Source organism: Panthera uncia, chromosome B4 (assembly GCF_023721935.1).
Source record: "Panthera uncia isolate 11264 chromosome B4, Puncia_PCG_1.0, whole genome shotgun sequence".
NCBI lineage: Eukaryota > Metazoa > Chordata > Mammalia > Carnivora > Felidae > Panthera > Panthera uncia.
This window is the reverse complement of record NC_064809.1, coordinates 17,382,189-17,407,804: the sequence shown is the minus strand read 5'-3', so window position 1 is coordinate 17,407,804 and position 25,616 is coordinate 17,382,189. Positions and strand designations below refer to the sequence as shown.

At 38.4% G+C, this 25,616-nt stretch overlaps 1 protein-coding gene across 1 annotated transcript in view; it reads right to left on the bottom strand.

The window, feature by feature from the left end:
* MALRD1 (MAM and LDL receptor class A domain containing 1) overlaps positions 1–25,616 on the bottom strand; it is a 788,164-nt gene that overhangs the window by 606,793 nt on the left and 155,755 nt on the right. Inside the window, exons 16-17 of the mRNA XM_049626634.1 lie at positions 689–841; positions 174–279 (exon numbers count right to left, since the gene is read on the bottom strand). Coding sequence (XP_049482591.1) covers positions 174–279; positions 689–841 — 259 coding nt within the window. The remainder of the gene's footprint in view (positions 1–173; positions 280–688; positions 842–25,616) is intronic.

Sequence of the window (25,616 nt, the reverse complement as noted above, 5' to 3'; positions counted from 1 at the left end):
GGAGGGGCAGAGAGAGAGGGAGACCCAGAATCCGAAGCAGACTCCAGGCTCTGAACTGACAGCATAGATCCTGACGCTGGTCTCGAACTCACGGACCATGAGATCATGACCTGAGCCGAAGTCAGATGCTTAAATGACTGAGCCACCCAGGCATCCCGGATTTTAATATTTACCAGAAGGAAAGTGTGCATCCAGGTCCTGCCTGGCTGAAAGTTGGGCTCTGGAGTTTAGCAACTTGTGACAAGCTTCTGCTTTTCTTCAGAATGAACATAAAATGTCCTATTGAAATACAAATACGTAAATCAGCCAACTGAGTTGAAACACCTGCCTTTTAACCCTACACTGAATTCTACGCCTGACAAAAATTAAGACTATACAATTAAAAATCAGTAACAGTGATTGTGAGTCAAGTCTACTCTTATAAATACTAAACTAGTATCTACATCTAGGTGAAAATGTCCACAAAAGTTAATAATTTCAGTGAATTCATTCAAAAAGAGAACTGGACTCCCTCCCCACCACCCATAAAGGAGTCATTTCATATTGACAACGTAAGAATAATTGCCAATATTCAAACGTCATACAATTTGTCGTAGTAACGTAGAAATTTAAATGCTTCTCTTTCTCTTCTCAGACCTGACCAAGGGTGAATGGAAGTAGTAACTAAGAACCTCTCCTTGTGTCTTACCTTGAGCTGTTCTGTGAGTATGATCCCAAGGTGGAGCCTGTTGTTCAAATTCAGCTGAAATGTTACTTCTAGAGTTCCATACCCAGTCAAAATGGTCACCACTAATTGCTTCAAACCAACCACAGCTATTTGCTTCAAAGTCACATTTGGAACCTGAAGAACAAAATGGGACTCTTAGGGTGGCTTTCCAAAGTATTCACACGCTTTAGAAAGGATAGAGATCAACTGAAATCACCTTATTATACTTCTCTAAATACTTTAAAGGACACATTTGAGGAAAAAAAGGATCCTATCTGATCTAAAAAAATTAAAACACAACAGAGCTGTTCTTTTCATACTGGAAATCGATAAAGCAGAATTACCAAGAAATTAAACTTTTTTCCAAATATTTTTTCAAGGAAACAGCATCAGTCAGCCATATTCATTATAGATTTGCCAAGGTTTGCCTAATTTATCCTGATACTCATGTTACTTCTCTGCCACTATTACATCACCTGGAAGATTTAATTGTTCCTACAGATTATTAAACACTAAAACATGAAAAGTAGCCACTTTAAAAATTTTTAGTATTTGAGAATTCCAGATTATATTTAATATAATGTTCACCAGCAATTTTGTAGAGCTGAATTATTTACCAAAGCATTGTATGCATTACGTAATTTGTGCAGGGCAGAATAATTTGACCCACTTTTCAGGTAAATATGTAAGAAACAGTTAATTTCCACAAAGCCATAAGAAAAAAAAGAAAGAGAAGGACTGGGAAGTCATAATAATAGTGTCAAATTATGGCTGATATTTAGCAGATACCTTATGTCATAGACTCTGAACCAAGTGCTTTATATAGATCAAACTTTCACAATAGCCCAGAGGAAAGTGTTATTGTTGTAGTTGTTTTAAAGAAGAAAAAAAGAAAGTTCAGGAAAGTTATTAACTTAACCAAGGTCCTATAATTATGAAGATGTAAGATGGTCTGAAATCCAGATATTTTCACTCCAAATCTAATATTCTTTCTGCAACTATTGACAATAACTGTTAATTGTTGTGAGACTGGAAAAAAAGATAAACCCAAAAGGCACAACCTGGGTTTGTTCAGTGTGGACATTCAGATATTACTATATACCCCAATGCAAAATGAGATCTGATGATTTTGCACTGGAATCCTTGGCCATTAGTTATTTTTATCCAAGGAAAGAATACTAAACTGCATAGATGTGCCTTTATAAAAAGACTTAGGAAGAAAGCAGGAAGCTTAGGGAATAAAAGTATAAAGTAAATCACTCAATGAGATTATAAAATTCAAACTCACAAGGGAATTTTAACCTAGAGAAAAAATCATTTTCAATTTTGAAAATGCTATACCGACACAGAGAGGAAGGTGAGGTGAATTGTAACATTATAAACACAAAATATTATAAAATGATTTACAAATACTATAAATCAATATTATTTCTTAAGTTTCTGTAAAATATCTGATTTCAAAAATATACCTGCTTTCTGTCAGGTTTCCTGACCCAAAATGTGACCAAAAGTCAATGAGAATGTATAAAAATAAATACCTTTAAAAATAAATACTTTTTTAAATATTGCATCAACTTTAATAAGCAAGGAATAACTCCATTTCATTATATTAGGAACCAGAAAAATCAACAAATTACTGCTATATTTAGAATGAGGATCTCCCAAGTCAAGTTTAGAAATTTATGGTGAAACAAAATTAAATGCTGCTTAAGAGCAAAAAAAGAATCATGATAATTATGAGAAGTTAGGGATAAATGTTAAGAATATTGAAGACTTTGAATTTTTAAAAGCCATCTCTGTTTGCAAATGCATAATAAATAAATAACCCATAAATATACATAGATTCCCGTGGTTTCAAAATATGTTGCCATTTCAATGTTCAGTATTCAAATGTTGCCATTTCAATCCCTGGGAAAGCAATGCTTTTGATTCCTATTTCAGACAATCCAAAAAAAAAAAAAAAAAAAGGATCCAGGAGTTCTTGTTATGCAAATATAGAAAGGAAACAAGTTATTGCTGCTGTATAATAGCTATTGCACATAGCTTCCTGGAAAGGGAGCCTTGTTGACTCCTATCCAGAGAAATACTGATGTAGAAATAAATGAATGTTCTAGTGAGAGTAAAATTTTAGAAACCATTATAGCAATTTGCTAGTTCTCTTAGATAAGGTCCATCAAAGATGACAACTTTTAACAGATTATGTTGTTTAAATTCAAATATGCCTGTTTAATATATTTTGTTCCTAAATATTTAGATTTCTACACACATTTTAAAATCTCACCTCAGTTAATCAGAGAATGTAATAATCAGCTGAAATTGATCTGGTTAGCTGTTAACCAAATATAGATTTATTAGGACAGCTTTGAAAATTATATATGTCTTATTTTTAATGTTTATTTATATTTGAAAGAGAGAACGCAAGTAGGGGAGGGGCAGAGAGAGAAGGGGCAGAGGACCTGAAGCAAACTTCCCGCTGAAAGCGGCAAGCAAGGTGGGGCTTGAACTCATGAACCTCAACATCACGACCTGAGCCAAAGCTGGACGCTCAACCAACAGCACCAGCCAGGTGCCCACATACGTCTTTTTCTGTCTTAGAAATATAATATCCTGGATACGTCTTAAGAACTGAGGTTCAAGGATTGTTCACTTTTTTTGGAACATCATTATCGACTTTCTCAATTATCCTCATCATCAGAAACAACATAATTTGCACGAACATTTGCAGTTACCACTACCTCAGGGTTTACTGTGTACCGACTTTGTGCTAGGGGCTGGTACGTTCATAAGTGGATACCTGTTGACATAAAGTTTCTAAAAATTAGTTGTCTGTTTCTATGGCTGTGGGTAAAAAAAGCTAGTGACTCTAAAGCAAATTGAAATTATTTTGAGTAAAACTATCTTTGTTGCCTCTATTAGTTATTTAAATATAATTACAGTAGCTGCCCCTGAGGAAAGGGTACTAGAGGATATTTGGTGACTGACAAACAGGTCCATCATCCTACACTATCACTGTCGTGTTGAGAGCTTTTCACTGAGACAGAAGAAGATAAATTTATATAGGAGCTAAGGAACCTGCAGAGGGGAAAAAAATACAGAATCAGTCTGTCTCATATCAGAATCACTGTTGAACTTCTTTGATGGTTTGGGATAATGCCTAAAAGCAGTCATGTATAAGAAATAAACATGAAAGGTACAAAGCGTCTGAGCTGATAATTTGGGTCTCACACAAAGACTTAAAAATTTATACGAGAGTCCTCCTTGATACTTACCCAAAGGAGCTGAAAACTTATGTCCACACAAAACCTTCACATGGATATTTACAGCAGCTTTATTTCTAATTGCTAAAACCTGAAAGCAACAGAAATGTCCAGCGACAGAAATGTCCCTCAATAGGTGAATAGATAAATAAACTGTCATACATCTGGACAGTGGAATATTATTCAGCACTAAAAAATGAGCTAGTGGGGTGCCTGGGTGGGTCAATCTGTTAAGTGCCAAACTTCAGCTCAGGTCATGATCTCATGGTTCATGGGTTCAATCCCTGCATGGGGCTCTGTGCTGATAGCTCAGAGCCTGGATGGAGCCTGCTTCAGATTCTGTGTCTCCCTCTCTCTCAGCCCCTCCCTCCCCTGCTTGTGCTTTGTCTGTCTCTCTCTCTTTCTCTCTCTCTCAAAAAGAAATAAACATTTAAAAAATTATTTAAAAAAATAAAAAATGAGCTATCAAGCCATGAAAAGACACAAAGGAATCTTAAATGCATATTTCTAAGTGAAAGAAACCAATCTGAAAAGGCTCTATACCGTAGGCTTTCAGCTATATGACATTCTGAGGGACACCTGGGTGGCTCAGTTAGTTGAGCGTCCAACTCTTGATTTTGGCTCAGGTCATGATCTCATGTTTTGTGAAATTGAGCCCCTTGTGGGGCTCTGTGCTGACAGTGTAGAGCCTGCTTAGGATTCTCTCTCTCCTTCTCTCTCTCTCTTGCCCCCCCCCAATAAATAAATCAACTATATGACATTTTTCAAAAGGCCAACTGTGAAGACAGTAAAAAGAACAGTGGTTGCCAGAAGTTGGAGGTGGGGGGAGGGCTAACTAGGCGGAGCACAGAGTATTTTTATGGCAGTGAAAATATTCTGTATGATACCATGCTGACAAATGGATTTTACTCTCTATTCTTCCAAACCCACAGAATGTACAACAGCTAGTGTGGACCCTAATATAAATTACGGGCTTCGAGTAATTATGATGCATCAGTGTAGGTTCCTCACTTGTAACAAATACCCCACTCTGGGAGGAAAGGCTGATAGTCAGAGAAGCTGTACACATAATGGGGCGGGGGGGGGGGGGGGGGGGGGGAGGTATACATGAAAACTCTGTACTTTTTCTGTGACTCTAAAACTGCTCTGAAAAAAAGTATTAATAATTACCTAATAAGTTAATGTAAGTACTACAAAGAAAATCAAAACAAAAATTTATAGGAAAAAATATGTTCTGATACATCATGTACTTGAACCCCAAATTCCCTCTGTTTTTAGTCACATCAGCAAAAAAATTCTCAGATTTTAGGGGAAAACTGGAAAGTGGCTAAACATGTAAGTGGTTAATTATAAAAATTAAACCTGAAGCCCAGCTGAAGGCCAAACTGTGGTTTGCAGAGAGATCTAAACCAGTAAAGACATAACTGCAGTGTGGGGGACATCCATTTACTACAAATGTCACATCTTACCTAACTCTCATGAAATACAGAAGATATTATTTTCCCCATTTTAGAGATGAGAAATATAAGGTTGAAAGGGGAATAACATATAATTTCTCAGTGCTCATTATTACGGACAAAATTCCAACCCAGACCTAATGTCAAAGCCTGTGCTTTTAAAAAAGTATGCTGCTTCTTGTAGTTAAAAAAGAGTGATAATAATGATAGCTAACAATTTTAGAACTGTTACAGGCCATGCCCTGTGCTATGTGTTTTCATGCAAGATCATATAAAATCTAAACATGTATAATCAAAGGACAGGACACATTCTGGAAGTAGACTTTAAACTATATAACACTAAAGGCATACCTTGTTTTATTATGCCTCACAAATACTGCATGTTTTTAACAAACTGAAGCCTTGTGGCCTACAGTGATTAAGTCCATTGAATCCATTTTTCCAACAGCATTTGCTCACTTCATGTCTCTGTGTCATATTCTAGTAATTCTCACAGTATTTCAAACTCATCAATTACATTTGTTACCATGATCTGGAATCAGTTATCTTTGATGTTCCTATTTTAATTGTTTTGGAGCACCATCAGCTATGGCCATACAAGATGGTAAACTTAATAAATGCGTCTGTGCTGGCTGCTTCACCGACCGGCCATTCTCCCATCTCTCTCCTTCTCTTTTGGCCTCCCTATTGCCTGAGACACAAAATACTGACATGAGGCCAATTACTAACTCTACAATGGCCTCTAAGTGCTCAAGCAAAAGGAAGAGCCACACGTCTCTTACTTGAGGTCAGAAGTTAGAAACGATTAAATTTAGTGAGGAAGATGTCAAAAGCTGAGATAGGCAAAAAAATTTGGCCTTTTGAGACCAACAGTTAACGAAGCTGTGGATGCAAAGGAGAAGTTCTTGAAGGAAATTAAAAGTGCTGCCAGTGAACACACAAATGGTAAAAAAGCAAAGCAGCTTTATTGCTGATGTGGAGAAAGTCGGAGTGGTCTGGAGAGAAGATCAAACCAGCCACAGCATTCCCTGAAGCCAAAGCCTCATCCAGAGCAAGGTCCTAACTCTCTCCAATTCTATGAAGGCTGAGAGAGGTGAGGAAGATGCAGATGAGGTTAAAGCTAGCAGAGGTTGGTTCATGAGGTTGGTTCATGAGGTTGAAGAAAGGAGCCATTTACATCATATAAAAGTTCAAGGTGAAGCGAAAGGTGCTGATGTAGAAACTGCAGCAGGTTATCCAGAAGATGTAGCTAAGATAATCAATGAAGCGAGCTACACGAAACAGGGGACTTTCTGGGATGCCTGGTGGCTCAGCTGGCTAAGCTTCCAACTCTTAATTTTGGCTCAGGTCATGGGCACAGGATTCATGAGGTCGAGCCACATGTAGGGCTCTGTGCTGACAACACACAGCCTGCTTGGGATTCTCTCTCTTCCTCTCTCTCTGCCTCTCCCCACACTCACCCTCACTCTCTCAAAATAAATAAACTTTAAAAAAATAAATAGTGTATTTTCAATGTAGATGAAACAGCTTTATAGTAGAAGAAGATGCTTATGGACTTTCATAGCTAGAAAGGAGAAGTCAATGCCTGGCTTTAAAGCTTCAAAGAACAGGCCGACTCTCTAGTCAGGGGCTAATGCAGCTGGTGACTGTATGTGGAAGGCAATGCTCAGTTACCATTCTGAAAATCCTAGGACCCTTAAGAACTCTGCTAAATCTACTCTGCCTGTGCTCTAGAAATGAAACTACAAAGCCTAGATGACCATGCAACTATTTACAACATGGTTTCCTGAATATTTTAAGCCCACTGTTGAACCTACTGCTCAAAAATAAAAGATTCCATTCAAAATATGGCTACTCCGTGACAACGCCTCCACTCATCCCAGGGCTCTGATGGACACATACAATGAGATGAATGTTGTTTTCATGCCTGCTATTACAACACCCATTCTGCAGCCTGCAGATCAAGTAGTCATTTCAACTTTCAAGGCTTATTATTTAAGAAATACATTTCATAAATCTCTAGCTGCCATATATAATGATTCCTGTGATGGATCTGGGCAAAATAAATTGAAAGCCTTCTAGAAAGTACTGACCATGCTAGATGCCATTAAGAACATTTGTGATTCATGAGAAGAGACCAAAATATCAACATGAACAGGGGTTTGAAAGAAGTTCATTCCAGTCCTCGTGGATGGCTTTGAGGGTTCAAGACTTAAGTGTAGGAAGTGACTACAGATGGGCGGAAACAGCAGGACAGCTAGAATTAGACATGGAGCCTGAAGATGGGACTGAAGTGCTGCAATCTCTGATGAAACTTTAATGGATGAGCAGTTGCTTCTTATGGATGAGCGAAGAAAATGGTTTCTTGACACATAACTTACTCCTACTCATGGAGAATCTGCTGTGAAGATTGCTGAAATGACAACGAAGGATTTCAACTACTGCACAAACTTAGTTGATAAAGCAGCAGCAGGGTTTGAGAGGACTGATTCCAATTTTGAAAGAGGTTCTACTGGGGGTAAAATGCTATCAAACAGCATCACATGCTACGGAGAAACTGTTCGTGAAAGGAAGAGCCAATTAATGCAGCGAATTTCACTGTTGTCTTGTTTTAACAAATTGTCATAGCCACTCTAACCTTCACCTACTACCACATGATCAATCACCGTCAACACAGAGGTAAGACCTTCCACCAGCAGAAAGACTCCTTGAAAGCTCAGATGGTAGCAATTTTTTTAGCAATAAAGCATTTTTTTAATTAAGGTATGTACATTGTTATTTTAGACATAATGCTACTGCACACTTAACGGACTACAATAAAGTATAAACATAACTTTTATATGTGCTGGAAAACCAAAGCATTAATTTGATTTGCTTTATTGTGCTACTTGTTTCACAGCAGTGGTCTGGAACTGCACCCACAACATCTCTGAGGCATGTCTGTAATAACTGTAAGTCCAATAGATTAACTCTCCTTATTTAGGTCTTTTTTTTTTTTTTTTTTTGTCTCTCTAGATTACATGACCCTCCTGAAAGTTGCATGAAGGAGGACAAAAGTTAATTGAGTATTCCAGTACACTGGCTTAAGTTCATTGAGGTTGTACTTTATTCGATTAAGCTGAGGTTATTATAAACTTCAAAGGCATTCATACTATATATACTATTTTAGAACATGTTCTCTACTAATAGTATTTCTTTGAGTTTCAGGCTTTTCATGCATTCAAATGGTTATACGTTCAGAGTCATGATGTTAAAATAATTGAACTACAGATGTCATCAATAGTTAATATTCATCAGTTATTTAAAACATAAAATAGTAAGGAAATATTTACAAAATTGCCATGAAATAAAAAAGATGTCTATATAAATAAACAGAAGTAATGAAATAGTTTAAAGGAGAACCAACGCATAAATAACAATAACATTTGGCATTCAAAATACTGAACTTGAAATGAAAATGATTAATAACATTACCCTACATATGGTTTTAAGGGTCTCCTGTCATTTGACCAACAGAGACACTCTTGGGACACAATTCACAATGGGTCTCTTATGTTTCTGCATGTCTTACAAACTGTCATTAACTGCCCCTTTGTTCCAGGCCATCTTTTCAAGGATATTTAAATAGCAAACAGTTATGAAAAACAGAGGTAGTGACTCTGTCTATAACAGAGAGCAAATTATCTTGTATGATATAATAAGGAAAATGTCTTCCCCTAAAACAAAGGTCAGACACATTTGCTTGAATCACAATATAAAAGATTTGGGTTCTATAAACTCAGGCTTTCTTAGCTGTGATGCAAAACCCAGTTCATCCACCTGGGCCCCTCTGTGTTGCTCCTGGGACTCAGGGAGCAAGAGGAACCAAGGCAAACAGGATGTTTATGCTGTGTTATACCATAAGTAGTACTACACACTTTGTCTCTGACCCAGGAGTCTCACCCATTCTGCCAGCATCCATGAAACTATGGCAGGCTAGCTTGTAAGAAGGGTAAATGTCAGACCTTTCACATTTCTCAACACACATCAAATTATATATTAAATTATATATATATATATATATATATATATATATATATATACACACACACACACACACATGCATAAGTATTTTATATATATATAAAGGTATGTTACCTTTACCTTTCATGAAAGAGGAAAAATGATTCAGAGGGAGAAACCAGTAGTCCAGATGTGGAAAAAAGAACCCAGATCTTGCAACCAAATCAAGGAACTGCAGCTAAAATTTTCCCAGGTGAAATTACAAAACTGCTTTGAGCCAGTGCCTTGTTTACCTTCCATTCTCTCCTTCTCTTTTTTGAAGTAAAATGTAAGGTGTTGTCCTGATGCCTGTCTTATGACTGCATGTTAAGAATGTTGGATGCAGATCACTTACATCCTTAATTTCACAGCTCAACAGATGGAAGGTATGATGCCAAGAAGCCGTACCACATCTAAACCCGAGTAGATACTTAAGTGATGATTTCTAGACCTCTGAACTCACTACATTTAATTGAGCATTTAGACCTTTTCACTACAGCTCTAATGGGTTGAGATCCTTGGAAATCGTGGGAGATGGTGAACAGATTTTGCATATGAGAGAAATCACAGCGACCAGAGATTAAACTATAGTAAAGAAGAACTATAATACAGCCCTCATGGTCTCAAACCCCTGCTGCTATAAGTTTATTAGGTTATGTTACACGGCTAAGGAGTTTTGCCAACATAACTAAGGTTACTAATCAGTTGACCTTACGATATGTGAAGATATCTGTGTAAGCCAACCTAATCAATACATCCTTTAGGAGAGCATTTGTCTCTAAATGATCACAGAATTCAGAGAGGTTGGACGTGTAAGTGTCTGCCATTGCAGGTTGAAAGACGAATGGGGGCATTAACAACATTAATGTCATTTCAAAGCTTTCACTCTTGCTAACATGTTTTTCTGGAAGGAAACTGATGCCCCAAATACCAGCAGCAAAAACAGTGCCTTCTAAAATGGTTGTGGGCATGTATTTGATCAACTGAAAAAAAGTCATGACCAAAACTTAAAGTTAGCTTTTTCTTTGAAACTAAAAACTAAACACAAGAATATTCTCATTATAATAGAAACTCAAAGTGGTCTTTTGAGCAAGAATTTAAATTTTAATTTCTAAGTTTTTCTGGAAACATGCTACATGCATAATCTAGCACACTATCATAATAAATAAGTCCCCAAATAGTACACATGATTATTAGGTTTTAAACATTAGCAATAAGAGATCATATCCTCACTAAATCCCCACATAAAAAAGACTGAGTAGTTTGAAAAAGTAAAGAAATCAAAAAACTAAAACAGTAGTGGACGGGGAATGAGAAGGAAAGGATGCCACATCAGTAATCTTAAAGCTGAGTTCATGTAGTCTTTTAGGAAAGCAGTGAACTGAGGCAGGAAAAAAAATGTAGAATTAGGTGGATCAGTCAAGGAGAGGCACAAGTCTAGAAGGGGGCTCCTGATGTCCTGACCACTACTCACATGTCCTGTTGGACACAAAAGTCATTGCAACCCTTTTAAAACCACAGAGTTCATCCATTCTGTTACTCTTCTAAGAAGAGTTTCTGTCTACAACCGTAATAGGTTTCTGATTCACATGTTCTTCTCCTCTCAGTTCCCAAATCTACTCTTCTCTACTTGGTTCCTAACTAGTAAGTCCTCTGTGTCACATGAGACAATGTGCATACCAAATGTGTACAATTTTTATTTCACTTACACTTCTCCTATATATCTCCCTGATGACACAGACTCCCTATTACTTCATGATAATTCTAATCTAGTCGAGGGAATTAAATAAGGACTCAAACAATGTCTGATGAACAATAAAGCAAATAAAAGAACTGTATGTTCATGAGCCACATGACAGTCACTTATAGTTTCTTATCTCTTTTGTAGCCACTCCAATTCCAGTGCTTGGTGGCTACCCAGAAATGCGAGCACATAAACTCTGACAGCATCACAATTACTTACTGGATATCAAGTACATTCTAGGCCTTAAAATAGGGACTGGAGATAAAACAAACTATAAACTTCTGTATCCCCTACTGGCTCACATTCTGGTAGATCACAGCATTGTTCCCATTTAGTGCTTCCCAACTTGATTCTTCACCTCTGTAACAAAATCTTGGTCATCACTTCTGCCCTATCGAGTACATCTAGTAAGTCAATAACAACCCATCCCACATTACCAGAGCACTAACACTCTTCCAAAAAGTTTAACTATAGTAATGACTATTATTAAAATGTACTCATTAATGAAATTTCACATTCGAAATGTAAAATATGGTGACCCTTAGGGATGATGAGCCTGAGTTAAGTTACATTTATTTCTAAATATATATTTATAGCACATGCATATGCACACACACACTCACACGCACACATATAACCCAAAGAAAATAAATGCAGGTTCTTGCTAAGCCTAAAAATTCGAGAGGTAGTGACATCACCAAGACGGTGACATAGGCCATTCCTGACTTCACTCTTCCTCACAAAAACAACAACTAACTACTCATAAAGAAGAGAAAATCCCAGAACACGGGGATGAAACATCCCCTGCACCACAGAGATAAGACAGACTACACTCAATGGTTAAGAGAAGAGACTACACACTGACGGCTTTGCCCCTCTCCCAGACAAGATCAATAACCCATGGAGAAGTCTTCCTGGAGCCTCCATTCCTCCAGTGGGAAAAAAGGACACAGGGGGCCAATCACCCCCTTGTGTTGTGGATCACTTCCTGACAGCCCCTACTCTAGCCCTGCCTTATTAGAATTGCAGGGGAAACCGTGGGGTTCTCCCACAGGAATCGGACAGTGACAGTGAAGGCAGGGTAGCTTGCAACAACCAGCATACAGATCTTGGCAGATGTAGTTTCTAACTACAGCACCCCAAATAAAGTAGTAATCTAAGTAGTAACCCCAACCAGTAGCTTTGATCATCATCACCAGAAACAAGTCGGGGACATACTCTGACCAGAGAACTCACTGAAGGGCAGATCTGCCTGATTTGGGTACTCACACAAGGAGTGTTGCTGACCGTAGATCCTGGCTTGTCCATGCCCAAGCGAGGAGTCATATCCCCCCCTCCTCCGCCATCAGGGACAGTGTCTCCTGGCTCCATCTGGCCAGTGTGTCTGGCAAGAATACATGGAAGCTGTACAGCTCCACAATACTCCAACCAAGAGGGAGGTGGATGGAGCTGATAGCTCCCAGAGCAAAGCCAGTACAGCGTATGAAGAATTCCCCTACTACAACACACAGCCAAGGTTGAGGGTTCTTCGTGGCCCATGGTTTCAAAAGGAAAGCTTGTTTCTAGAAAATGTGAGCGAAGCCAGGAGTGGCTCCTCCCAATCCTACCCAAGCAAGTGATCTGAAACATAGCCATACCCACTGTGGCTCCCAGGCCCCACCTGACCAGAAGGGCTGGCAAGACACCTGAAAGCTATGTAACCAACAATGCTTAAACCAATAAGCAGAAAGGCAGAGTCAAGAGCAAAGCAGGGCAAAGCCAGCACCAGGTGTAAAGGGGTGGCCTGCTATACATAGGCAGGGGGATTAATTCAAAGCCAATATTGAGGCTAGTTCCTGACCCCTGCTGACTGAAAAGACTGAGAAAAGCAGAGAAGCCTGGAGCAGCCCTCCACTCTCCCATCCAGAAAAGGGAATTGAGAGAGCGCCACCACTGTAGATAGTGTCTTCCAGCCCCAGCTGATCAGAAGGGCTGGTGAAAATATCTGGAACCATAGAAAACCAGCAATGCTACAGCTAAGAGACAGACAGGCAGAGCCAATAGTCAGCAGAGCAAAGACAATGACTCTACTTGGCCAGGGAACTTGGGGCATAGCTTAGCTCAAGTTAAGACAACAAGCAAAGAGCTTTACTGCCTTTAGAGGTGCTTTTCCCAATGCTCCTGGGCAGAGAAACAAATTCATAGGCCCAAATCATTGCTCATACAGCCTTCAGCCTGTGTGACTGGGGAACCTAACCAGAGCACATGGGGAACTGCCACATAGTCCATCCAAAATCCCTGCTTCCAGTTGCACTTTAAAAGAGAGAACAGGGGCGCCTGGGTGGCACAGTCGGTTAAGCGTCCGACTTCAGCCAGGTCACGATCTTGCGGTCCGTGAGTTCGAGCCCCGCGTCAGGCTCTGGGCTGATGGCTCGGAGCCTGGAGCCTGTTTCCGATTCTGTGTCTCCCTCTCTCTCTGCCCCTCCCCCGTTCATGCTCTGTCTCTCTCTGTCCCAAAAATAAATAAAAAACGTTGAAAAAAAAATTAAAAAAAAAAATAAATAAATAAATAAATAAAAGAGAGAACAGCCTATGACTTTCTCCATTTCCAGAGAAAACTGTTGGCCTTACATGACCAAGAAATTCAGTGTGCACTCTTGCATTGATTCAGACCCCCCAGATGAGCTATACAGATCCTGTATCCTGTCTTACTATCCTGCTCATGAAGGGAAATTAACTCACAGCTCTAACTACTACTAAATATAGTACCCATTACAGACCATCTAGTCAGCCTGACCAGAAAATCCAAACAACTGGTGAGACCATCCAAAGACTCACTTGTCTAGAAAACCAAGTCAGTAGTCCTATCTAACTGTTCTCAGACGGTAGCACAACTCCTTCCCCACAGCCAACCTTAGAGCTCAGACACTTGCCTTGTCAAAAAATAGACCGTAATAGCATTCCACACCTGCCCAAAGTCACAGACCTAGAAATCCAAACAGAACTGACTACTGAAGATCTGTGTCTGCCAAAGCAAGTCTGTAAAATCTGGAAGAGAAGCCCAATTATTCAAATGTGTAGATACCAACGGAAGAAATCAACAATAAAAAAACCATCACAGGAAACATATAAAGTTCCAAAAACTGACTCAAAGAAAATAGAGATCTATGAATTATCAGAAAAGATTTCTCATAATTATCTTAAGTTTAGATAACCATAAGAGTACATAGACAATTAAATGAAGTTAGGAAAACAATGCATAAACAAAACAGTAAGTTTGACAAAAAATACAGAAATCAATAGAAATCCTAGAGCTGAAAAAATAATTAAGCTGACGTACTCAACAGAAAGTTTCAAAAATACAATGCAGAAGAAAGAATTAGTGACCTAAAGAATAAGACATAGGAAATTATCCAGTCAGAGAAACAACAACAACAATAACAAAAAGATAACAAAGACTAAAGTAAGCCTATGGGACTCACAGACTCAATGGGAATTCCAGAAGAAAAGAATGATACAGGGATGGAAAGTAAATTTAAAGCAATAGTGACTGAAAATTTCCCAAGCCTGGGAAAGAAAACGGACATCCAGATCCACGATTCCCAAAGTACCAGAAATACACTGAACCTGAGGAGGGCTACACCAAGACACATTATAATTAAATTGCCAAAGCCAAGGAAAGAATTTTAAAAGCAGTAAGAAAAAAAAAAAAGAGAGAGAAAAGATACATATATGGGAACCTCCATAAGACGATAAGCAGATTTCTCAAGAGAGACTTTTAAGGCCAGGATAGAATGGGATGCCATATTCAAAATATTGAAGAATATAACCAAGAATTCTATACCCAGCAAAACTATCCTTTATAAATGAAGAAGAAATACTTTCTCAAACAAAAGATGAGGGAGTTCATTACCACTGGACCTGCCTTATAAGAAAGACTAAGAGAATTATTTGAGTGAAAGTAAAATAACATAAACTTCATAAAAATATAAAAAGAAAGCATAAAACTCACTCACTGGTAATGGTAAATACAGAGTCAAAGTTAGATTCTGTAAGATGGTGATGATAGTGCATAATTCACTTACAACTTTCATGTAAAAGTTAAAATAAATGTAGTAAAAATACCATAACTACCATAATTGTTATTAGTTACACATATAAAAAATACGTGAATTGTATCAGAAATTACATAAATATGAGGGAGAAAAGAACAGAAGTGATAATTTAAGGATTTTTATGAAGGAAAGTTGTTATAAGCTTAAAATAGGGTTTATAATTTTATGATGTTTTATGTAAGCCTCATGAAAACCACAGAAAAAACCCTGAACCAAATACACAGATAAACATGACAAAGAAGACAAAGCATACTATTATCAAAAGACATTAAAACACAAAAGCAAACAGGGATATACAAAGCATGGAACAATGCATCTATAAAACAACCCAAAAACAATTTTTGGAATGGAAAAAATCAACAGATAAAAAAATTGTAGATATTTACGGACCCAACATCAAAGCATCGTAATAAATAAAGCAAAAACTAACAGAGGTAAAAGGAGAAAAAAACATCAATACAATAACAGTTGAAGACTTTAATACCCCACTCTCAACAATGGATAGATCATCCAGAGAATGAATAAGTTAATAGATTTGCGCAACACTAGAGACTGAATGTACCCAATAGGCCTATATATAACATTCTATGCAACAACAGCAGAATTCACTCAAGTGTGCGTGTAACATTTCTAGCATGAACTATATGTTAGGCCATAAAACAGATCCTAGCAAATTCAATGTGACTGAAATCATACCAAATACCTCCTCTGACCATGATGGTATGAAAGAAATCAAAAATAAGGAAAACTAGAAAATTCATACATTAGATGAGAAATTAAAATTAGACTAGAAATTAAATACACATTCCTGAACAACCAATGAATCAAAGAAGAAATTAAAGGGGAAATAATAGTACTTTGAGTCAAATGAAAATGGAAACATAAAAGAAATTAAAGGATGGAGCAAAAGCAGTTCTAAGAGGAAAGTTCATAATATTAAGAAAAAAGATCCCACATAAATAACCTAACTCTATCCTTAAGAAATTAGAAAAAGAGAGAGAATAGGGAAGATGGCGGCGTAGGAGGACTCTGGGCTCACCGCGCGTCCTGCCGATCACTTAGATTCCACCTACACCTGCCTAAATAACCCAGAAAACCACCAGAGGATTAGCAGAACGGAGTCTCCAGAGCCAAGCGCAGACGAGAGGCCCACAGAAGAGGGTAGGAAGGGCGGCGACGCGGTGCGCGCCCCACGGACTGGCGGGAGGGAGCCGGGGCGGAGGGGCGGCCCGCCGCAAAGCAGAGCACCGAGTCTGGCTGGCAAAAGCGGAGGGGCCGGACAGAGTGTGTTCCGACAGCAAGCGGGACTTATCATCTGGGAGGTCATAAGTGAACAGCTCTGCTCGGAAAGCAGGAAGGCTGGAGGACAAAGGGAGGGAGAGCTGCTGAGCCCCCCCGGACGACAGAGCTCAGTTTGGCGGGGAACAAAGGCGCCAGCGCCATCTCCCCCGCCCATCCCCCAGCCAAAATCCCAAAGGGAACCAGTTCCTGCCAGGGAACTTGCTCGCTCTGCACAAACACCCAACTCTGTGCTTCCGCGGAGCCAAACCTCCGGCAGCGGATCTGACTCCCTCCTGCTGCCACAGGGCTCCTCCTGAAGTGGATCACCTAAGGAGAAGCGAGCTAAGCCTGCCCTCCTGCCCCCGTGCACCTTGCCTACCCACCCCAGCTAATACGCCAGATCCCCAGCAACACAAGCCTGGCAGTGTGCAAGTAGCCCAGACAGGCCACGCCACCCCACAGTGAATCCCGCCCCTAGGAGAGGGGAAGAGAAGGCACACACCAGTCTGACTGTGGCCCCAGCGGTGGGCTGGGGGCAGACAGCAGGACTGACTGCGGCCCCGCCCACCAACTCCAGTGATACAGCACAGCACAGGGGAAGTGCCCTGCAGGTCCTCACCACTCCAGGGACTATCCAAAATGACCAAACGGAAGAATTCCCCTCAGAAGAATCTCCAGGAAATAACAACAGCTAACGAACTGATAAAAAAGGATTTAAATAATATAACAGAAAGTGAATTTAGAATAATAGTCATAAAATTAATCGCTGGGCTTGAAAACAGTATAGAGGACAGCAGAGAATCTCTTGCTACAGAGATCAAGGGACTAAGGAACAGTCATGAGGAGTTGAAAAACGCTTTAAACGAAATGCAAAACAAAATGGAAACCACGACGGCTCGGATTGAAGAGGCAGAGGAGAGAATAGGTGAACTAGAAGATAAAGTTATGGAAAAAGAGGAAGCTGAGAAAAAGAGAGATAAAAAAATCCAGGAGTATGAGGGGAAAATTAGAGAACTGATACACTAAAAAGAAATAATATACGCATAATTGGTATCCCAGAGGAGGAAGAGAGAGGGAAAGGTGCTGAAGGGATACTTGAAGAAATTATAACTGAGAACTTCCCTGAACTGGGGAAGGAAAAAAGCATTGAAATCCAAGAGGCACAGAGAACTCCCTTCAGACATAACTTGAATCAATCTTCTGCACGACATATCAAAGTGAAACTGGCAAAATACAAGGATAAAGAGAAAATTCTGAAAGCGGCAAGGGGTAAACGTGCCCTAACATATAAAGGGAGACCTATAAGACTCGTGACTGATCTCTCTTTTGAAACTTGGCAGGCCAGAAAGGATTGGCACGATATCTTTAGTGTGCTGAACAGGAAAAATATGCAGCCAAGAATCCTTTATCTGGCAAGTCTGTCATTTAGAATAGAAGGAGAGATAAAGGTCTTCCCAAACAAACAAAAACTGAAGGAATTTGTCACCACGAAACCAGCCCTACAAGAGATCCTAAGGGGGATCCTGTGAGACAAAGTACCAGAGACATCGCTTCAAGCATAAAACATACAGACATCACAATGATTCTAAACCCATACCTTTCTATAATAACACTGAATGTAAATGGATTAAATGCGCCAACCAAAAGACATAAGGTATCAGAATGGATAGAAAAACAAGACCCATCTATTTGCTGTCTACAAGAGACTCATTTTAGATCTGAGGACACCTTTAGATTGAGAGTGAGGGGATGGAGAACTATTTATCATGCTACTGGAAGCCAAAAGAAAGCTGGAGTAGCCATACTTAGACAAACTAGACTTTAAATTAAAGGCTGTAACAAGAGATGAAGAAGGGCATTATATAATAATTACAGGGTCTATCCACCAGGAAGAGCTAACAATTATAAATGTCTATGTGCCGAATACCGGAGCCCCCAAATATATAAAACAATTACTCATAAACATAAGCAACCTTATTGATAAGAATGTGATAATTGCAGGGGACTTTAACACCCCACTTAAAGAAATGGATAGATCATCTAGACACATGGTCAATAAAGAAACAAGGGCCCTGAATGATACATTGGATCAGATGGACTTGACAGATATATTTAGAACTCTGCATCCCAAAGCAACAGAATATACTTTCTTCTCGAGTGCACATGGAACATTCGCCAAGATAGATCATATACTGGGTCACAAAACAGCCCTTCATAAGTTTACAAGAATTGAAATTATACCATGCATACTTTCAGACCACAATGCTATGAAGCTTGAAATCAACCACAGGAAAAAGTCTGGAAAACCTCCACAAGCGTGGAGGTTAAAGAACACCCTACTAAAGAATGAGTGGGTCAACCAGGCAATTAGAGAAGAAATTAAAAAATATATGGAAACAAACGAAAATGAAAATACAACAATCCAAACGCTTTGGGACGCAGCGAAGGCAGTCCTGAGAGGAAGATACATCGCAATCCAGGCCTATCTCAAGAAACAAGAAAAATCCCAAATACAAAATCTAACAGCATACCTAAAGGAAATAGAAGCAGAACAGCAAAGGCAGCCTAAACCCAGCAGAAGAAGAGAAATAATAAAGATCAGAGCAGAAATAAACAATACAGAATCTAAAAAAACTGTAGAGCAGATCAACGAAACCAAGAGTTGGTTTTTTGAAAAAATTAACAAAATTGACAAACCTCTAGCCAGGCTTCTCAAAAAGAAAAGGAAGATGACCCAAATAGATAAAATCATGAATGAAAATGGAATTATCACAACCAATCCCTCAGAGATACAAACAATTATCAGGGAATACTATGAAAAATTATATGCCAACAAATTGGGACAACGTGGAAGAAATAGACAAATTCCTAAACACCCACACGCTTCCAAAACTCAATCAGGAGGAAATAGAAAGCTTGAACAGACCCATCACCAGCGAAGAAATTGAATCGGTTATCAAAAATCTCCCAACAAATAAGAGTCCAGGACCAGATGGCTTCCCAGAGGAGTTCTACCAGACATTTAAAGCAGAGATAATACCCATCCTTCTCAAGCTATTCCAAGAAATAGAAAGGGAAGGAAAACTTCCAGACTCATTCTATGAAGCCAGTATTACTTTGATTCCTAAACCAGACAGAGACCCAGTAAAAAGAGAACTACAGGCCAATATCCCTGATGAATATGGATGCAGAAATTCTCAATAAGATACTAGCAAACCGAATTCAACAGCATATAAAAACAATTATTCACCATGATCAAGTGGGATTCATTCCTGGGATGCAGGGCTGGTTCAACATTCACAAATCAATCAACATGATACATCACATTAATAAAAGAAAAGATAAGAACCATATGATCCTGTCAATCGATGCAGAAAAGGCCTTTGACAAAATCCAGCACCCTTTCTTAATAAAAACCCTCAAGAAAGTTGGGATAGAAGGAACATACTTAAACATCATAAAAGCCATTTATGAAAAGCCCACAGCTAACATCATCCTCAATGGGGAAAAACTGAGAGCTTTTTCCCTGAGACCAGGAACACGACAGGGATGCCCACTCTCACCGCTGTTGTTTAACATAGTGTTAGAAGTTCTAGCATCAGCAATCAGACAACAAAAGGAAATCAAAGGCATCCAAATTGGCAAAGATGAAGTCAAGCTTTCGCTTTTTGCAGATGACATGATATTATACATGGAAAATCCGACAGACTCCACCAAAAGTCTGCTAGAACTAATACATGAATTCAGCAAAGTTGCAGGATACAAAATCAATGTACAGAAATCAGTTGCATTCTTATACACTAACAATGAAGCAACAGAAAGACAAATAAAGAAACTGATCCCATTCACAATTGCACCAAGAAGCATAAAATACCTAGGAAGAAATCTAACCAAAGATGTAAAAGATCTGTATGCTGAAAACTATAGAAAGCTTATGAAGGTAATTGAAGAAGATATAAAGAAATGGAAAGACATTCCCTGCTCATGGATTGGAAGAATAAATATTGTCAAAATGTCAATACTACCCAAAGCTATCTACACATTCAATGCAATCCCAATCAAAATTGCACCAGCATTCTTCTCGAAACTAGAACAAGCAATTCTAAAATTCATATGGAACCACAAAAGGCCCGAATAGCCAAAGTAATTTTGAAGGAGAAGACCAAAGCAGGAGGCATCACAATCCCAGACTTTAGCCTCTACTACAAAGCTGTCATCATCAAGACAGCATGGTATTGGCACAAAAACAGACACATAGACCAATGGAATAGAATAGAAACCCCAGAACTAGACCCACAAACGTATGCCCAACTAATCTTTGACAAAGCAGGAAAGAACATCCAATGGAAAAAAGACAGTCTCTTTAACAAATGGTGCTGGGAGAACTGAACAGCAACATGCAGAAGGTTGAAACTAGACCACTTTCTCACACCATTCACAAAAATAAACTCAAAATGGATAAAGGACCTGAATGTGAGACAGGAAACCATCCAAACCCTAGAGGAGAAAGCAGGAAAAGACCTCTCTGACCTCAGCCGTAGCAATCTCTTACTCGACACATCCCAAAGGCAAGGGAATTAAAAGCAAAAATGAACTACTGGGACCTTATGAAGATAAAAAGCTTCTGCACAGCAAAGGAAACAACCAAAAAAACTAAACGGCAACGAACGGAATGGGAAAAGATATTTGCAAATGACATATCGGACAAAGGGCTAGTATCCAAAATATAAAGAGCTCACCAAACTCCACACCCGAAAAACAAATAACCCAGTGAAGAAATGGGCAGAACACATGAATAGACACTTCTCTAAAGAAGACATCCGGATGGCCAACAGGCACATGAAAAGATGCTCAATGTCGCTCCTCATCAGGGAAATACAAATCAAAACCACCCTCAGATATCACCTCACGCCAGTCAGAGTGGCCAAAATGAACCAATCAGGAGACTATAGATGCTGGCGAGGATGTGGAGAAACGGGAACCCTCTTGCACTGTTGGTGGGAATGCAAATTGGTGCAGCCACTCTGGAAAGCAGTGTGGAGGTTCCTCAGAAAATTAAAAATAGACCTACCCTATGACCCAGCAATAGCACTGCTAGGAATTTACCCAAGGGATACAGGAGTACTGATGCATAGGGGCACTTGTACCCCAATGTTTATAGCAGCACTCTCAACAATAGCCAAATTATGGAAAGAGCCTAAATGTCCATCAACTGATGAATGGATAAAGAAATTGTGGTTTATATACACAATGGAGTACTACATGGCAATGAGAAAGAACGAAATATGGCCCTTTGTAGCAACATGGATGGAACTGGAGAGTGTGATGCTAAGTGAAATAAGCCATACAGAGAAAGACAGGTACCATATGGTTTCACTCTTATGTGGATCCTGAGAAACTTAACAGAAACCCATGGAGGAGAGGAAGGAAAAAAAAAAAAAAAGAGGTTAGAGTGGGAGAGAGCCAAAGCATAAGAGACTGTTAAAAACTGAGAACAAACTGAGGGTTGATGGGGGGTGGGAGGGAGGGGAGGGTGGGTGATGGGTATTGAGGAGGGCACCTTTTGGGATGAGCACTGGGTGTTGTATGGAAACCAATTTGACAATAAATTTCATATACTGAAAAAAAAATTAAAAATAAAATATTATTAAAAAAAAAAAAGAAAGAGATTAGAAAAAGAAAATAAACTGAGCCAAAGGTTAGGAGAAGAAAAGTAAAAAATAAAAATTAAAGCAGAAAAAGATGGAGAAATGAAAAACAATTTTAAAAATTAACCAAAATGAGTTGGTTCTTTAAAAAGATTAACAAAATTGGGGCACCTGGGTGGCTCAGTTGGTTAAGCATCTGACTTCAGCTCAGGTCATGATCTCACAGTCGTGAGTTCAAGCCCTGTGTTGGGCTCTGTGCTGACAGCTCAGAGTCTGGAGCCTGGTTCAGATACTGTGTCTCCCTCTCTCTCTTCCTCTCCCTTACTTGCACTCTGTCTCTGTGTCTCAAAAATATATAAACTTTAAAAACAATTTTTAATAAAAAAAAGATTAACAAAACTGACAAACTTTTAACAAGTTTAAAAGAAGCGGGGGGGGGGGGGGCGACCCAAATTATAAAATTACAAAGGAGACATTACAATGGATACCATAAAAGTACAAAAAAGTATAAGGGTTACTATGTACCAACAAACTGGACAACTGAGAAGAAATGGAAAAATTCTTTGAAACACACAATTTACTAAAATGGAATTGGAAAGAAATAGGAAAACTGTCTCGACTAATTACTAGTAAGGAGATTGAATCAATAATTAAAAAATCTCCCAATGAATAAAAGCCTACAACCAGATGGCTTCACTGGTGAATTAACCCATCAATTTTCTCCAACTTTTCCAAAAAATCAAAAAGCAGAGAATACTCCCAAATAATCCTTATGGGTCAGCACTATCTTGATACTCAAAGCCAGATGAGAACCCTACTAGAAAAGAAAACTATAGGCCAATACCCCTGATGATAAGAGATGCAAACATTCTCAACAAAATATCAGCAAACCAAATTTAACAGCCTATTAAAAGGATCATTCACCATGATCAAGTGGGATTTATCCCTTGGATGAAAGGATGGTTTAGAATATGGAAATGAATCAATGTGGTATGTTGTATTAATAGAATGAAAGAAAAAAAATCATATGGTCATCTCTATAGATATAAAAAAAGTATTTGACAAAATTCAACAGTCATTCATGATAAAAACAGTTCACAAATTAGGCATGGAAGTAACATATCTCAATATAAAAAAGGCCATATATATCAAGTACACAGCTAACATCACACTCAATGTGAAAGGTTGAAAAGTTTTCCTGTAAAAACAAGAACAAGATAAGGTGCCTACTCTCACCACTCCTATTCAATACAGTACTAAAATTCCTAGCCAGAGCAAACAATCAACAAACAGAAAAGGCATCAGAATTCAAAAGGTAGAAGTAAAATAGCCTCTTTTTGCAGATGACATGATTCTATACAGAGAAAATCCTAAAAATGCAACCAAAAAACTATTAGAACTAATTAAAAAACTCAGTGATGTAGCAGGATACAAATTTAGCATACAAACATCAATAGAGTTTCTATATTCTAACAACAAATTTTATGAAAAGGATATAAAAAATTAATCCCATTTACAAATGCATTAAAACAATAAGTTTCACTAAGGAAGTGAAAAATCTCTACCTTTAAAACAGACTATGATGAAAGTGATTGAAGAAGACACAAATAAATGGAAAGATATCCCATGTCTGGGGATTGGAAGAAAATTATTAAAATGTCAGTACTACCAAATGCCATCTATAGAGTCAATGTAATCACTATCAAGATTCTAGTGCACTTTTTTTTTACAAAAGTAGAAAAAATGTTCCTAAAATTTATGTGGAACCAATAAAGACCCCCAATAGGCAAAGAAATCATGAGAAAGAAAAAAGCAGGAGGCATCATACTTCCTGATTTTAAGATATACTATAAAGCCATAATCACCAAAACAGTTGGGTATTGGCATAGAAATAGACAAAGAGACCAATGGAATAAGGAGAGGGAAATAAACTCAAGCAATACAGTCAACTAATATTTGACAAGGAAGCCAAGAATGCTCAACGAAGAACTGTCTCTTCAACAAATAATGATGGGCCAACTGGACATTTACACGTAAAAGAATGACAGTGGACCCATATCTCACATCCATCACAAAAACTAACTCACCACTAAATAAAGGCTTAAATGTGAGACCTGGAACCATAAAACACCCAAGAAAAACAAAAGAAAAAAGGTCCTTGACATTGGTCTTGGTGATGATATTTTAGAAATCACACTTAAAGGATAAGCAAAAAATAAAAAATAAGTCAGTAGGACTATATCAAACTAAAAAGCTCTACACACCTGAGAAAGCCTTCAACAAAGTGAAAAGACAACCTACAGAATGGGGAAAAATATTTACAAATTATACATGTGATAAGGGCTTAACATCCAAACCACATAAATAATGCACATAGCTCAACAGCAGAAAAACAAATAACCCAATTTAAAAATGAGCAAAGAACTTAAAAGATATCTTCCAAAAAAAGATCTACAAATGGCCAATAGACACATGAAAAGATGTTCAACATCACTAGTCTTTAGGGAAATGCAAACTAAAACCACAATGAGATATCATCTCACACCTGTTAGAATGGCCATCGTCAGAAAGACAAAAGATGACAAATGCTGGCTTGGATGCAGAGAAAAGAGAACCCTGTGCACTGTTGGCAGGATTGTAAATTGGTGCAGCCACTGTGGAAAAGAGAATGAATGTTCCTCAAAAAATTAAAAATAGAACTAGATACAATCCAGCAATTCGATTTCTGGGAATATATCCAAAGGAAGTGAAAACACTAACTGGAAAAGATAAATGCACTTCCCTATAAATAGCAGCATTATTTATAATAGTCAAAATGGAGAAACAGCCTAAGTGTCCATCGATACATGAATGGATAGGGAACTTTTGGTGTATACAGCTGTCCCTGAACAAAACAGGGATTATAGGTGCTGATCCCGCACACATCTGAAAATCTGCATATAAATATCAAGTCTCTAAAAACCTAATAGCCTATCATTGACTGGAAGCCTTACAAATAACATAAACAGTCAATTAACACATAGTTTGAATTATATACTGTATTCTTACAAGGTAAGCTAGAGAAAGGAAAATGCTATAATGTGTACCTTAAGCCTCACACGGTGATGCATGTCAACTATTTCTCAATAAAACTGGAAAAAATAAGATGAAGAAGTGTACAATTCTCACTTAGCTTTTTTGAAATATTTGCAGTAGCCTATTGACTCCTCTTTCCTGAAGGACCCTAGGTGCTTAGGAGTCCAAATTGGGAGTCATTCATCCAGTGAGTGAAAAAAAAATGTGCTCTTCTTTTTTTATTATCAGAGTCCTTAGTATTACCCAAGAAGCTTCTACTTCCTCATTATTCCCAGGTTCCAAAACAAAATTTCCACAATTATCATCACCACTC